General features: G+C 42.4%; 1 protein-coding gene across 1 annotated transcript in view; it reads right to left on the reverse strand.

The window, feature by feature from the left end:
• LOC124613074 (aquaporin-9-like) overlaps positions 1–8,247 on the reverse strand; it is a 253,864-nt gene extending 245,617 nt beyond the window's left edge. Inside the window, exon 1 of the mRNA XM_047141659.1 lies at positions 8,008–8,247. Within this exon, the coding sequence (XP_046997615.1) occupies positions 8,008–8,100 (93 nt within the window). The 5' untranslated portion in view covers positions 8,101–8,247. The remainder of the gene's footprint in view (positions 1–8,007) is intronic.
• Positions 8,248–16,398: the final 8,151 nt, after the last annotated feature.

Here is a 16,398-nt window from a genome sequence, read left to right on the forward strand (position 1 = left end):
CTATGCTGTTCATTTTTCTCAAAATACTTCTAGGCGACTCCAGAGTACAAGTTCAGAAAGAAAAGAATTTTACGAATATTGTAGGTAAATATCCACCGAACTTGAGAATAAACAGGAATGGTGAAAGGTTGAATAGTATGCGTTCAACATATACTTAAAACTGATGGCCCACTTTTTCGAAGATTATCAAGAAAAGCCAAAACATCTAAATCCATACATAGAAAGAATTTCAGCTGGATCACATAACTATGTCCAAAATGAATATCAAGGACAATATGGATGTTAAAGTGATCAGAAGTGGGGGATGTCATTCAGAGCATTATCTCTTTAAGGGTACAATCCAATTTCTCTTATTGGAAAGAGAAAGGAAATCTCAAAAAATAGATACCGCTCTACAGAACCAATATTTTTTTAAAAAAATTAGAAAAATTTAGAGGAGTACTTGAGACAACCAAAAAAGGTGTTTTATATGGACTCCATGCACAAATTACCAAAGCAGCCGAGAAGACATTACGACTCTGTAGGAATAAAAAGTAGATCTGGAGGAATGGAAAAAGTGAAGAAACGCTTGAATAAAGAGCTCAAAAATATTGAAAATGGAGATGTTCGAAAATAGAAGAATACCTGGAACAATCCATACAAAAGAAACACAAAAGTAATCTGAAAAAAATAAAAAGCTTTGAAAAATCCCAGCTTACAGAAATAAAAATAAATTCCACCAAAAATAATACAAGAAATTTTTACCAAACTTTTAAATACGTACTTAAGGATATCAAACAGAAAGTGGCTGTGACTCCATTACAGCAGAACTGATGAAATGGTCAGAACTTTTGAGAACATCTGGAAAAGAGAAAACATTTCAGAAGACTGAATGCTAGCATTAACTGCCCCACAACGTAAAAGAGAGATAATCAAAATGACAATAATTACAGAGGTATATCTCTTCTGACTGTGGCATACAAAATAATAGCAAAGCACTCATGAACAGAGTTAAATAAGCTTCATACAAACAAATGAGAGAATATCAGGGAGGGTTTCAAAAGATAATATTTTGCACAGAACAGATTTTTAACGTAAAATCCATAGCGTGCCACAGAATGAAATCATCAAACCTATAATAGTATCACTTATTGATTTTGTGAAAGGATTTGATTTTATAGGCAGAGAACATAAATATAATCATTAGAGAATTTTACCAAATAAGATATGTAAAGAGAAATTTGTGGGAGAAATATCTCATCCATTTGAAATAAAAACTGATGTTCCACAAGGGGACTGTTTACCATTTTTATTTTCATGTTTTGAGAAAATTTGTAAGGCTCTAGAATTTAGAGCTAAAAAATCACAAATTCAATCAATAATCCTGGGAAGGAAATCAAATGGGATTAAAGTATATTGCGTGTCTTTTGCAGATGGTTTTGCAATACTTTCAGAAAATCTGACGTTAGCAGTTACTCACATAAATCTTCTGGAAAGAATAGCTAATAGAAATGGTCTGAACATTTCAGCTAAAAAACAAAATGCGTGACAAATATAATAAATACACCAAAATAAACAGAAACAGAAATAGGTAAAACAGAATGGGTTAGCAACTTAAAATACCATTGAGAAACCACACAGTTGGACTAGAGGAAATTTTAATAGATGCAAGGGTTAATAAAGTGGAAAGAGCTGATTGTTTGCCAAAAAAATATCTACAATAAGAAACGCGTATCTATAAATACAAAAGTAAAACACTATACCACAATGATAAGATGAGAATATATGTGCACGTGTTAATACCTAACGATGAGCTATAGGCTGTACAGAATAAAGATACTAGAAAGATGGATTATTAGCAAAATAGTGGAAGCAGCACCAACTACAGGTGGCTGGAAAATGAGAAATAATGAGGAGGTGTACCAGACATACAGAATATAAGGAAGTAACAGCAATGCGAAGGTTAATCATCTTTGGACACCTCTACGAATACGTGAGAACAGACTAACGAAGCAAATGTCCCTGTATTTTTGAAAAAGAAATCAACTGTAGCATGGATCAAGCGCACACATACAGTAGTCTGTGGGGAGGGGAACCGAAACTTGAGAGTATGGAGTAATTTTAATTTTTTGGAAGACGAGTGGAGGCTTGTAAGTAGCCATAAAAAAGTTCTAGTTCCTACCTTGATAAAAACCTGCGTAATACCAACTTTTAAATAATTTTCGAAAAAAAAACGCATGACTACACTATATTTTAGCTCTCGCTGAGAGGGGGCACGGGGGGTGCCCCATTGTCGGCGGGTATGGGCGCCCATCACACAACACGGATTACAGAAATAAGAAAATAACCAGAAATAAATAACACCGAAGATTCGAATATGACAGAAAGAAACCCTCTTAAGAATAAAATACTAAGTTCAGAAGGCTTTCAAAACAGTAGGAATAAGAAATCAGGTACAACATGGACAGAACAAAGGAAAAGACTACATGGGGAGACGATGAAAGAGTAGTGGAAAAATAAGAGACAACAAATAGATAAGAGAAATTGTAGTTAAGTGATTCTGTTTGGTCAGTACGAAGATAAAAAATAATGGTTCTGAGCACTATGGGACTTAACATCTGTGGTCATCAGTCCCCTAGAACTTAGAACTACTGAAACCTAACTAACCTTAGGACATCACACACATCCATGCCCGAGGCAGGATTCGAACCTGCGACCGTAGCAGTCGCGCGGTTCCGGACTGCGCGCCTAGAACCGCTAGACCACCGCGGCCGGCTAAAAAATAATAATAACGCAGTATTGAAGACAGGGTGGTACAAAAAGGTACGGCCAAACTTTCAGGAAACATTCCTCACACACAAATAAAGAAAAGATGTTATGTGGACATGTGTCCGGAAACGCTTAATTTCCGTGTTAGAGCTCATTTTAGTTTCGTCAGTATGTACTTCCTCGATTCACCGCCATGATTTCATACGGGATACTCTACCTGTGCTGCTAGAACATGTGCCTTTACAAGTACGACACAACATGTGGTTCATGCACGATGGAGCTCCTGCACATTTTAGTCGAACTGTTCGTACGCTTCTCAACAACAGATTCGGTGACCGATGGATTGGTAGAGGCGGACCAATTCCATGGCCTCCACGCTCTCCTGACCTCAACCCTCTTGACTTTCATTTATGGGGGCATTTGAAAGCTCTTGTCTACGCAACCCCAGTACCAAATGTAGAGACTCTTCGTGCTCGTGTTGTGGACGGCTGTGATACAATACGCCATTCTCCAGGGCTGCATCAGCGCACCAGGGATTCCATGCGACGGAGGGTGGATGCATGTATCCTCGCTAACGGAGGACATTTTGAACTTTTCCTGTAACAAAGTGTTTGAAGTCACGCTGGTACGTTCTGTTGCTGTGTGTTTCCATTCCATGATTGATGTGATTTGAAGAGAAGTAATAAAATGAGCTCTAACATGGAAAGTAAGCGTTTCCGGATACATGTCCACATAACATATTTTCTTTCTTTGTGTGTGAGGAATGTTTACTGAAAGTTTGGCCGTACCTTTTTGTAACACCCTGTATATGGTATTTCATAAATGTCAGTCTGATTGTCATTGTGTTGAGCAATTTCCCTTTTTATGTTTTTGTCGAACGTGTGTGAGAAGAAGTAACAGAAAAGTATACTAACGATAGAGAAGGAAACAAATGGGAGAAGTTGCCCTGCTGGATGAAGGGTGAGAAGTAATAGCATAAAGTTAGTAGATGAGATGAAGGAAAGAAAAGAAAAATAGGCATCGGTGAGGAAAGCAGAGGTAGCGTTGACAATGTGACTGAATACCTTTTCGCTGTTCGAGAGAAAGAAGGAAGCTGGGATATGCCGAGAGGGAGGCTGCGACGATGGTGATGCTAGGCTTTAATCTCATCTTAAATGCAGAGGAGTTGGGATAAGGCACAGGTTACTAGGTACTTTGTTCCTCAGTCGAACGGATGAAATTGATAAGAAGAAAGTGTTGATGATATGCCTATAGGTACAGCGAAGTGGAGTTCTTCAGACACTGAAAACATCGAGAGCTGCAACGTGTTGACACTTAACTTTAGCAATATCGCTGCTTAGCGCTAGTGTCAACATCCGTGTTTCTGGAATTGCGGAAAGGTAACGATCTCGAATTGCGGAAAGGTAACGATTATAATAAAGTAGACTCGCGGGGTACTCTTCGAGTGAATGACACATACTTCGGGCGATTTTATCAGCTTATGTTGAAAACTTATGTACGAAAGCGACGTTGTCCATGACGAATCGTTTGGTCAAGTGATTACATCACGTCTAAATGTTACATGGTTATGCCACAGAAAAAAAAAGTTTGAAACACGAAATTTAAAAGGAACGACATCGAGTGATTAACGAAAATCTTATTATACATTAAGACACATTAATATTTAGCGAAAGACTTACAAAACTTTGAAGCCGTTCGACCATAGATTAAGCAGTTGTCTTACGAAGTCTTACAGAATATACGTATTACATTTTTCAGTAACGCCACATGTGCTGTGTACGTCTTTCTAGTGTGCTAACACAATTCGTTTTTCATTTATTAGTCCCAAATTAATTTTTCTTTATTAGAATTAGAGTTTACCTGCAAATGTTTACAGAATTTATTTTGCAGTCTTGGTGTAACTATATCAATAGGAGCAATGCTAAATACCGTACCTCGTGTTAGAAATTTTGTGGGCAAGAGAGATAATATGAAATGACAAGGGATTTGAGTGTAACTGTATAACAGATTTTCCCTGACCATTTAAACTAAAATGTCCAATTAATAATACGGTATGCCATTTTGCTAATAAGTTAAAAATTCTAATAAAAATTGCAGTTGCTTCAAATAACTAATAATCACCACATGGAGCCTTGTGTACCGTGAGTTTTGCTAAGAACTTCTCATCAATTCTATTTCTACAGCACATGCTTCAAAACGTTAATCACGGTAAAAACGGAGGGTGTGTTTTGTATTACTTCTTAATATAAACAGCGACTGTGGCCTCAATTTCACATCTCTGAGTGGTTCATGATCCATGAATAACTATAAACTGTTGTTCGATCTGGGCAAAGTGAAACGAAACCAAAACTGCATAACCACGCTCGATAATTAACGAAAGATTCACAGCCAGGGGGCCATATAACCACACACATACGAGACATCAGTTTACCTGTGATTTCCATGCAGTCAGCGACCGATTGCTACGATTTGCCCACACACGTACGGTCTACAAAACGATCGCCTGCCGTTGCGATGGATCGTTGCGATTCGTCGCTCATGAAGAGTTTTCTTTAGAATTCATATTCTCTCACATTCTGCAAATCTAGGATTTCTACTGATACGAGCAACAGTAAAAACACTCATCAGAATAAGATAAAGACGTTAAAGTGGGCTGGGTTGACATTTGTTGACCGCGGGACTGCTACGGTCGCAGGTTCGAATCCTGCCTCGGGCATGGATGTGTGTGATGTCCTTAGGTTAGTTAGGTTTAAGTAGTTCTAAGTTCTAGGGGACTGATGACCACAGATGTTAAGTCCCATAGTGCTCAGAGCCATGACAGCCATGACATTTGTTGCGGTGACAAGAAAAACTGATACCTAAAAACTAAGAACTCTATTGCAAATCTATGTAAATAACAATCAGTTGCCCCGTGTATGAGAGATCATCACCTGAGAATGGGTTGTGGGATTTGGTTGATCTTTTCTCTTTTTTTTTTTTTTTGTACAAAGAAAGTTTTTGGAAAATTTAATGGAGGAGTCGGAAATGTAAGAAATATCACCAATTAAGAACGGCTCGACAGATTTGGTTGATTTATGACTTTATTGCGTTCATAATGTCAGGATAAGGTTTGTATGAAAGAAAATTAAAATTGATTTTGAAACATCATCGTTAGACAACGGCTCGACCGATTTGGTTGCTTTTTGAGTGTTCGTAATTATGGGTGGTAATGGTATTTTTGATACGAAAAAGAGAATTAAAAAATTGCATTCAATTTGACAGTTCGGCTGTCACATGGTTTCATAACAAAAAAATCAGTTTGATAGTTATATATAATATATAAAGGGGAAACTTTGTTACCGAAAATCTCGAAAGTTCTTGACCGGTTTACTTCAAATTTTTACACGATACATAACCAACATTCGGACGGATATAAGCAGATAGGCTACATATTTTTGTAAAATATGTAATATAGATACATATTTAATACATAAAGGGGGAAGAGTTGTTACCACAAATCTCGAAAAGTTCTTGATCGATTTGCTACAAATTTTTACACGATACTCTAATGAACGTTCGGACGAACATAGACCGTATATTTTGTAATATGTATGTCTAGTATACACCTATGTATGTAAATAGAAAGGGGAAGCGTTGTTACCACAAATCTCGAAAAGTTCTTGGCCGATTTACCTCAAATTATTACACGATACTTTAACCAACATTCGGACAGACATAAGCAGATGAGCTACATATTTTTGTAAAATGTCTAATATAGTTGTATATTTAATATATAAAGGGGGAAGAGTTGTTACCACAAATGTCAAAAAGTTCTTGATCGATTTAGTATCAATTTTTACACGATACTGTAATGAACATTCGGACTGACATAAGCTATACATTTTTGTATTACATTACACATGTAAATATTATGTATATAATATATAAATGAGTACATTGTTACCAAAAATCTCGAACAGATCTTGATGGGCTTACATCAAATTTTTACAGAAGCTCTACAGTAATGGACATAGAGAGTGGGCAGGAGGAGGTGGACAGAGAGAGCGAGGAGGAGGTTATGCACAGAGAAATGGGAAAGGAGAAGATGTATGGAGAGAGAAGGGGGATCAGAAGATGGGAAGAAAGGGGGGGGAGCAAGGAATTTAGAATGTATATGCAATTCCCACAAATGTTTAGCAATTGCGTAACATTGCCGGGTTCGCTAGCACTAAAACAGAAGGGCTGTTCCAGGCAATATTTTCGTACATTATTAGAAAATTAATCATAGGAATAATCTCTGGATTGTTCTATTATGTCAAATGAGCTATACTCTAACCAGATGAGAACAGATCACTATCATGCTGAATTAAATTTAGCGAGAACAAATTATATCAAAAATGAATAAAATTAAGTGTATTAACTGATAGATATGTGTTTGAAAGAGAGATTAATATCACATTTACTGAATAAAAGAACATATAAAGTTTAAAATTTATAGCCCTGTAGAACGATAAATTTAATGTTATATCGTGAGACTGAATAATTGGATGAGATAGGTAATTTTCGTATGTGCAACAACAGTTCACTCTTTAGACCATATCATCTGTTGTGTTATATTGTCTGTGACTTGGCGGGAAAGATTCTACATGCTGCCCTGGCCGCTGTAGGCAGAAAATCAACAGTACAAAGAAAAATTAAATACGTAAATAAATTAATTAATTAAACAAATAAAATCAAGTATCCTCTGATCAAGTTCAGTTAGAATTTGCGGTCATAAATGAAGTAGGGGCTCGTAATTATACAGGCACAGATTTCGATGTTACGTATGTAGGCCGCTCATTTCACTGTAGCACATAATTAATCGACAAACGAACGTTAAAATAAAGGAATGCAGTACCTTATATGTAAATTTGAGGTTTGAAAATGGAAACAAAATATTATTTCATTTATACTGTGTTCGGTGCAAGGTTCTTTGTGTAATATTTTTAAGTAAATTGTTGCGTAATACGTCTGAAGGACAGATGAGTAAATTATTTACACTATTTACCGTTGATATTAACGGGAAGCAGCGAGAATAAAATCCTCTGTACTTTGCGAAGACCTCGTGCAAATTCAAAACCATAGAATCTTATTTAATGTTGCTGAATTATATATATATATATATATATATATATATATATATATATATATATATAGAGAGAGAGAGAGAGAGAGAGAGAGAGAGAGAGAGGCAAAATATTAAAGCTGTCATATGAAGGAGCAAAATTATGAAACTCTTACCACTAGCAGAAATGATCCCGCCAATTCTGACAGGAACTCCTTTAACCATTGTCTTTTAGTGCCAAGTTTCTCGCCTACTTTCTCGATATCCATTGCGATTGAAAACAGAATCGTGACGGCTGAAGCAGAATTGTTGCCAACACCGGTGTAATGTGTGAAATCGGGCGTGAAACGTAATACGCGGCAGGCGTACGTAGGTCACAAAGTTGGTACAGTGCAAAAGTTCCCGCGCCTGTGATCCAACCGCAGACACCGGCTATTGGTGAGTTACTGTGACGAAATGTCACAGACAGCAGAACACCTGCATGGCCAGTGCTGGCCTCTGAGGTTTCCGAGAGCAACTAGATTCACTGCGACGCATGCGCCGATCTGTTTCCGCTAAAGCAGCGCGCGTTTTTATAATTCCGTAACTCTTTATCGACTTTCTGTTGCAGATAGTGGAAACTAATGTGTGCTATCGTCTGTTAAGAGATCTTGTTTTGTGAAGGCACGTATCACACCGAATCGTACACGGAGTAGCTAAATAATATTGACAATATTTTCCAGATGTATGAAGTCGCGTACACCTTTAACTTGAAACATATTTTCGAAATATGTTTCCGCCTGCTTGATGTGGACGACAGAGAAATATCTATCCGGAGCAGTGTCGGTACAAATCAAAGGAAACAATGTTTCTGGCCAGCTACCACATGTCACCGCTGCACGGCTCTAGTACATGTTTATTTAACAGGCAGCAAACTATGTAGTTGTTATCGACGCTGCTTCGGGGAATATATGAAGCAAACAGTACGAGAATAGCAATAAGATACGAGACACACAGCAAAGAACTATTGCTACATTTGGTGGAATACTGACAAAGACTACTTAGAAAAGAAAGTAAGTCGTTTGTCGCAGCTTGCCTCGCAATGTGAAATAAATGCTGAAGGCTCTGAAATGAGCCTGCCGTTGCCAAAAAGCTAAGATTAACAGCATGAATGGTTGTAGTTGCTTTCCTAAAATTTGTGTCTAAAAAAATAAAAAGGATGGGGCTCTCATATTTGCTAAACATGCAGAATCGGTAGATGTTTTCCGAGTGAAATTACGGAAACTACAGCTGTCTCCCATATTAATTTCTCGTAACAAGTTCTTCTATAGTATGTTTTCGTTCACCAATGACGATGATTCTGTGCAAACTAGCATATCGATTTCAAACTAATCCGATGTTATCAGCCATTACCAACTACACCAACTCTCTCCTTCATCAAAATAATTTCGTAGTTTTCAGACTAATTATGAAATTCTTTGATAAATACAACCTTCTTCTGTAAAGCTCCGAACACTGAGAGTGGCTGTATTGCCTTCAGTCCAACAATCACGATGAATAAATAAAAAATGAAAAAAACATCGACGTCGAAGCCTTTTATTTTGTTTGCGTGAACCTTAGAGTATTAATAAGGCAGCAGCACACATTACAGTTTCTTCGTCTCTAGACGTGAAGTAGAAGACAATGCGAAAACAATACGACAAGCAGCGATGCAGACGATGCGAGTTCACTGAGAAAATGTTTCCTGCCAGTGTGTGCCGTGTGACAGTATGGATGAGGCTTCAGATTGAGAGATTCTGCAGTAATACAGAGAACATCAAAAACTTCGGACATATACTGCGCTGTCTGGAAATATTGCTCCGTCTGTGAACAGTATTGACGATATCCTTGACTGCCTCTCGCGTGTTACACAGTCCAGGCAGGTTAGCTTCTTTTGTTGCGTGACAAATGAGTTAGAAACCAGACAAAAGAGTATTATTATTAGAGTGAATCGAAATGCGCAAAGCATTGCCGGTATTGTGGGATGTTAGGACAGTCGGGTACAAAAACAGAATTGCTAAGAATGATGAATCGCATAATTTGTTGCTCAGAAAATATAGGGAACATACACGAAGAACGATTTTTTAAAAATAATTAGTACAAAGTTATGAATAAGAATATATACACATACTGATCTCCGTGTAAACCTTATTTACCCGATTATAATCCTTTAGGGCACGTGTTATGGCACGACACGTTTTCATAATTAATGTGTCTCAAATAAGATACCTTGAAACTGCACTAGTAAATTTCAAGTCTTCAAAAGAATTGCCAGTAGCAAGGTACCCAGCGTAATACATAAGCGCTGACTAGGGATGTTGATTAAATATCGGAAATCGATGCTTAAAAAATGCCTCTGAGCACTATGGGACTTAACATCTGAGGTCATCAGTCCCCTTGAACTTAGAACTACTTAAACCTAAATAACCTAAGGACATCACACACATCCATGCCAGAGGCAGGATTCGAGCGTGGGACCGTAGCGGTCGCGCGGTTCCACACTGAAGCGCCTAGAACCGCTCGGCCACAACGGCCGGCAATCGATACTTACTCCAAAAATTACCGATATACACTCTGTTTTGGTTGGCAGGAGAGCCAACACCGTGTTACTAGAGGAGGCCGAAAGGCACGCGTTTTAGCTCACGCAGGCTGGCGTGAGGTCTGGAACAGGACAAGGAAATTAGAATTTAGAAAAATGGCTCTGAGCACTATGGGACTCAACTTCTGAGGTCATTAGTCCCCTAGAACTTAGAACTAGTTAAACCTAACTAACCTAAGGACATCACACACATCCATGCCCGAGGCAGGATTCGAACCTGCGACCGTAGCGGTCACGCGGTTCCAGACTGCAGCGCCTAGAACCGCACGGCCACTTCGGCCGGCTTAGAATTTAGAAAAAAGGACGTAGCTGGTGGAATACTTAACTTTAATCCATTAATGGTGAACGTCGGTCTGGACGGTACATAATTCACAATATCAATAGAAACTGATAATGGCGCCTTGCTAGGTCGTAGCAAATGACGTAGCTGAAGGCTATGCTAAACTATTGTCTCGGCAAATGAGAGCGTATTTTGTCAGTGAACCATCGCTAACAAAGTCAGTTGTACAACTGGGGCGAGTGCTAGGAAGTCTCTCTAGACCTGCCGTGTGGCGGCGCTCGGTCTGCAATCACTGATAGTGGCGACACGCGGTTCCGACGTATACTTACGGACCGCGGCCGATTTAAAGGCTACCACCTAGCAAGTGTGGTGTCTGGCGGTGACACCACATTCCTCCCTCGCAAATCGGCGTACGGTTGTGGCATAAAGCTTCCGCCCGCCGTGGGAAGGACCCCATGTTGACGTATGCGACTAGGTGGGGAGCCTAACAACAGGCGAGGCTGTGCCACCTGCACCCTGCCATTCGGACCGCGGGGAGCTAGGAAACGCCTGAAAACCTGCTCCAGGGTGCACGTCAACATGCGGTGTATGCGCCCGCAGAGAGACAGGAGGGGCCGAAGGGTCGACCTCCATCGGGCCGGGGCACCCGACGGGCGAAGACGACATAGGTCCGGAGCGGGCAAGAGTTCCATGTCGGAGGACAACTGGTCACGGGAAGCGATCGGCGGCGCGTGACCCAGGGAGGCGCCCGGCGGTTGCAGCGACGCGTCCACTGCGGGCGTCGCCGGCGGGAGAACAGGCGGTGGCGGCGGCGGCTGCGGCGGCGGCGCGTCGCCATGGGGCAAAATGGAAGGCAGCGTCGGTAACACCTGGGGCCGAGGCGAGCCAGTAGATGGGTCCCCAGGGCGCTGACCGGACGGCACCGTCGCTGAAAGCAGACGGGGAGCGGCAGATCCCGTGCGACGACAGAGGCGCAGCTGATTGAGATGCCGACGCACCTCACCAGAGGCCCCCAAAACCAGATACATAGCGCGGCCGCGGCAGCGAAGAATGCGCCCTTCGAGGCGACGCCGTGAACCTCGATAGTGGTGGTAGTAGACAACGTCGCCTGGGGCAAAAGCAGGTGTCTGCCGCTGCACAGGAACCTGATGCGGCGGATGTAGCAACGACATCAAGGTTCGATGAGGGCGACCGTGGAGCAACTCAGCCGGCGAGCGACCATCTCGGGGCTGAGAGCGATACGAGGACAAAAAGAGCAATAACGCGTCCTCCCGAGAATGCGACTCTTTCAACTTCAACATCTGTGACTTGAAAGTCCGGACCAATCGTTCAGCGGCACCGTTTGATTGTGGCGAAAACTGCGCGGACGTCAGATGTTGAATACCATTCGCCTTGCAGAATGACTGAAATTCTGCGGACATGAATTGTGGGCCATTGTCGGAAACAATAGTCTGTGGAAGACCTTCAATGCAAAAGATAGCAAATAACGCTTGGATGGTGGCTGATGACGTCGTGGAAGACATCCGGACAACAAAAGGAAAATTACTGAACGAATCTACCACAACCAACCATCGAGCAATCCAGAATGGACCAGCAAAATCGATGTGTAAGCGTTGCCAAGGGGAAGTGGCTTTTGGCCATGCAAAGAATTTCCGCAGCGGTGCTGATTGTTGTTCGGCACACACCATGCAAGAAGAGCACATATTCGTAACTGCGGCATCGATTCCAAACCAAGTATAGTGCTGACGAGCAAGTTGTTTCGTTCTCACTATACCCCAATGTCCTTGGTGGAGAAGCTGTAAGACAGAGGACTGTAACGAACGTGGGACCACGACCCTGGACTGATCATTATGAGAACGCAACAGCAAAACACTACGTCGAACAAAAAGTCTCTCCTGGTGAGCAAAAAATCGGCGAACCAACGGATCCCTGATCCGTGACTTTGACAAGGGCTATTGCGTAGCAACAAAACGCAGAACGGTAGCAAGGACAGGGTCGGCAGCTGTGGCTGTAGGTACACGACGAAAATCAATCGGAAACGATTCGACCATGACATCGGTTTCCGAACCAATGAACATGCAACAAGTTCGAAGGTATCGAGTGCTCTATCCTCAGCAACAGGCAAACGGGACAACGCATCAGCGTTTCCGTGCTTAGCAGTGGACCGATACAAGATATCGTAGCGGTACTGCAAGAGGAAAATAGACCAGCGAATGAATTTCTGCGCTGTATGTGGAGGTACAGGCTTGGTCGGATGAAAAAGCGATGTCAAAGGTTTGTGGTCTGTGATGATTGTAAAGTGACGACCATACAAGAAATTATGAAACTTTGTAACATCAAATAAGAGAGCCAAAGCTTCTTTCTCGATCTGTGAATAATTTCTTTGCGCAGACGAGAGCAATTTGGACGCAAAGGCAATAGGGCGATCGTGCGATCCATCTTTGTGCGCAAGCACAGCACCGATCCCGGAATCCGACGCATCCACCATCAACAAAAGGGGCTTCCGGGGATCGAATGGCGTAAGGCAAGTATTGGAAAGCAACGCCGATTTCAACCAGCGAAAGGCACTTTCGCATTCCGTCGTCCAGACGAACGGAACACCTTTACGGCGTAAGCGATGAAGCGGAGCTCAAATGGAAGAGGCATGTGGAACATATCGGTGATAATAGTAGATTTTTTCCAGAACACTCTGTAGCTGCTTCAAATTCTGCGGCGAAGGCAAGTCTTGTATGGCACGGAGGTGCTCGGGACTGGGATGTATGCCTTGGGCATTGAGTATATGTCCCAGGTAGGGCAAGTCACGAGCAAAAAACACACATTTGTCCTTCCGCAAGCGAAGACCATTTTGTCGCAAGACCTGAAATAATGTTCTGAGATTGGCTAAATGCTCTTCTTCCATCTTTCCGGAGATCACAATATCGTCCAGATAGTTTGCTGCAGTAGGGACCGACGCACAAACAGTTTGTAGATATTGTTGAAACAATGCAATGGCAGTTGTTTGAATCGATACAAACCAAGATGCGTGTTAACCACCAAAACGCGCTGGGATTCTTCGTCCACCGGTATTTGCAAGTACACATCTGCGAGGTCCAACTTCGAAAAATATTTACCTGGGCACAGTTTGTCAAAAAGAACTTCCGGGCAGGGTAAAGAAAAAGTTGCAATCACTAGTTGTGGATTCACTGTTGCCTTGAAGTCCACACAAAGTCTCAATTTTCCGGAAGGTTTTGGCAAAATTACTAAGGGTGATGCCCAGAGAGAAGCCTGCACACGTTCAATTACACCTTATGGTTCCAAATCGTGTAATGTTTTTGCGCCCTCATCACGCAATGCGTGGGGAACATTACGCGCTCTGAAAAATTTCAGTTGTGCGTTTACTTTCAGTTCCAAGTGTGCTTTATAGTTCTTAGCGCAACCGAGGCCCAGTGCAAAAATGTCTGCAAATTCTTCACATAGACGAGAAACACTGTCGGAAGGCACCGTCTGGTTCACTGATAGGACCTGATTTACTATATACAAGTTAAACAACTGAAATAAATTGCCGGCCGCGGTGGTCTCGCAGTTCTAGGTGCTCAGTCCGGAACCCCGCAACTGCTACGGTCGCAGGTTCGAATCCTGCCTCGGGCATGGATGTGTGTGATGTCCTTAGGTTAGTTAGGTTTAAGTAGTTCTAAGTTCTAGGGGACTGATGACCACAGATGTTAAGTCCCTTAGTGCTCAGAGCCATTTGAACCATTTGAAATAAATCGAAACCAAACAAGTTCACTGCAGAAGAAGAACGAAGGACGTAAAATGACACAAGTTTTGTGTGCCCCCTGTATGTCGCAAGAAGGCTGCACTGTCCTAACACAGGGTTCGTTTGACCTGAATAGATGCGGCACGCAACGGAGGTGTGCCCAGCTGTTTCTACGTGTCTTGGTTGATCAGTGAAACTGCAGCTCCGGTATCGAGCTGGAATGGTATCACTTTGCCGTTAATGTCCAAGTCTACAAAAAGTTTATTGTCCTGCTGACGACAAGAGCGACTGTCTCGTGTAACGTGAACTGACACTGGTACATAATCACTTGCGACTTGACGGGATTTCCAACGATGTCGACGCACACTATTTGTGGGACGAACACAGTCACTGTTAGAGAGAGTAGCACTGGGCGGAGTGGAATGAACTACATGAATTTCCATGGGCGAAGTTTCACGAGCCTGAGTATCCTTGGGTCGAATCCGGCATGAAGCAAAGGGCCTGGAATGGTTGTGAGTTGCCGATCTGAGCTTTTTCTGGCAAACACTCTGAACATGTCGTTTTTTATTACAGAAAAGGCAAATAGCCTGGCGTGACAGGCAATTCTCACGCGAATGTCTAGTAGCGCACCGCGGGCATGATTTTAGCACTGCATTTGCGTGCCTGCACGGCACACGTGGCTGTGAGCCGGGCGGCAGCGGCGCGGCCGGGCGCGAGGGTTGTTTACTGCTCCGTGCAGCTCGCCCGGCGGGCCGGTTAACCTGACAGACGGGTGGTGAAGTTTCAAATGATTCCTGAGCAAAGTCAAGTGTGTCCTGCCGATCCAATATGTCCATCACTTGTTGAAGGGAGGGATTGACTAGTTTCAAAATCTGTTCCCTTATACGAACATCAGAAACGTTCTGTGCAATTGCATCACGTACCATAGTATCTGAATAAGGGAGTCCACATTGACACTCAAAAGCACAATCCCTAGTAAGGCCTTGCAAGGTTGCAACCCACTCCCGATTAGTCTGACCTGCCGTACGTTTTGTACGAAAGATGGTATACCGTTTGGCAACTACATTGACTGATTCTTTGAAATATGCATCTAATGCAGACAAAATTTCGACGTAGGACAGAGCTGCCACGTCGCGTCGGGGAAATAATTTGACTATCACATGGTACGTGGTCACCCCTACTGAGGACAACAAAAAAGGATGCCGCTCGTTACCTTGAATTCTGTAGGCGGCGAGATGGAATCCAAATTGGCGTGACTACTCTGTCCAGCTTTCCAGTGCAGCATCAAAAGGATGAAAAGTTGGTGCAACTGCGTGTTGTGGCTGCGTTAGCGGTGGAGCGGCGGCTGCCGCGTCGTTTTGCATTGCACGTTGACCCTGGACGAGCTGTCCAAGGGCATACAGTAATGCCTGCATCTGCTGATTCTGTAAGTTCGGACAGTACATCTGGAGATGGTGGCGAAGCCATTACACAAGTAAATCAGGGCAGTATAGTTAAGAACGCGGTATGGCCTCGTCGCCAATGTTGTGGTTGGCAGGAGAGCCAACACCGTGTTACTAGAGGAGGCCAAAAGGCACGCGTTTTAGCTCACGCAGGCTGGTGTGAGGTCTGGAACAGGACAAGGAAATTAGAATTTAGAAAAACGGACGTAGCTGGTGGAATACTTAACTTTAATCCATTAATGGTGAACGTCAGTCTGGACGGTACATAATTCACAATATCAGCAGTAACTGATAATGGCGCCTTGCTAGGTCGTAGCAAATGACGTAGCTGAAGGCTATGCTAACTATCGTCTCGGCAAATGAGAGCGTATTTTGTCAGTGAACCATCGCTAGCAAAGTTGGTTGTACAACTGGGGCGAGTGCTAGGAAGTCTCTCTAGACCTGCCGTTTGGCGGCGCTCGGTCTGCAATCACTGATAGTGGTGACACGCGG

This window comes from Schistocerca americana, chromosome 4, assembly GCF_021461395.2.
Source record: "Schistocerca americana isolate TAMUIC-IGC-003095 chromosome 4, iqSchAmer2.1, whole genome shotgun sequence".
Lineage (NCBI taxonomy): Eukaryota > Metazoa > Arthropoda > Insecta > Orthoptera > Acrididae > Schistocerca > Schistocerca americana.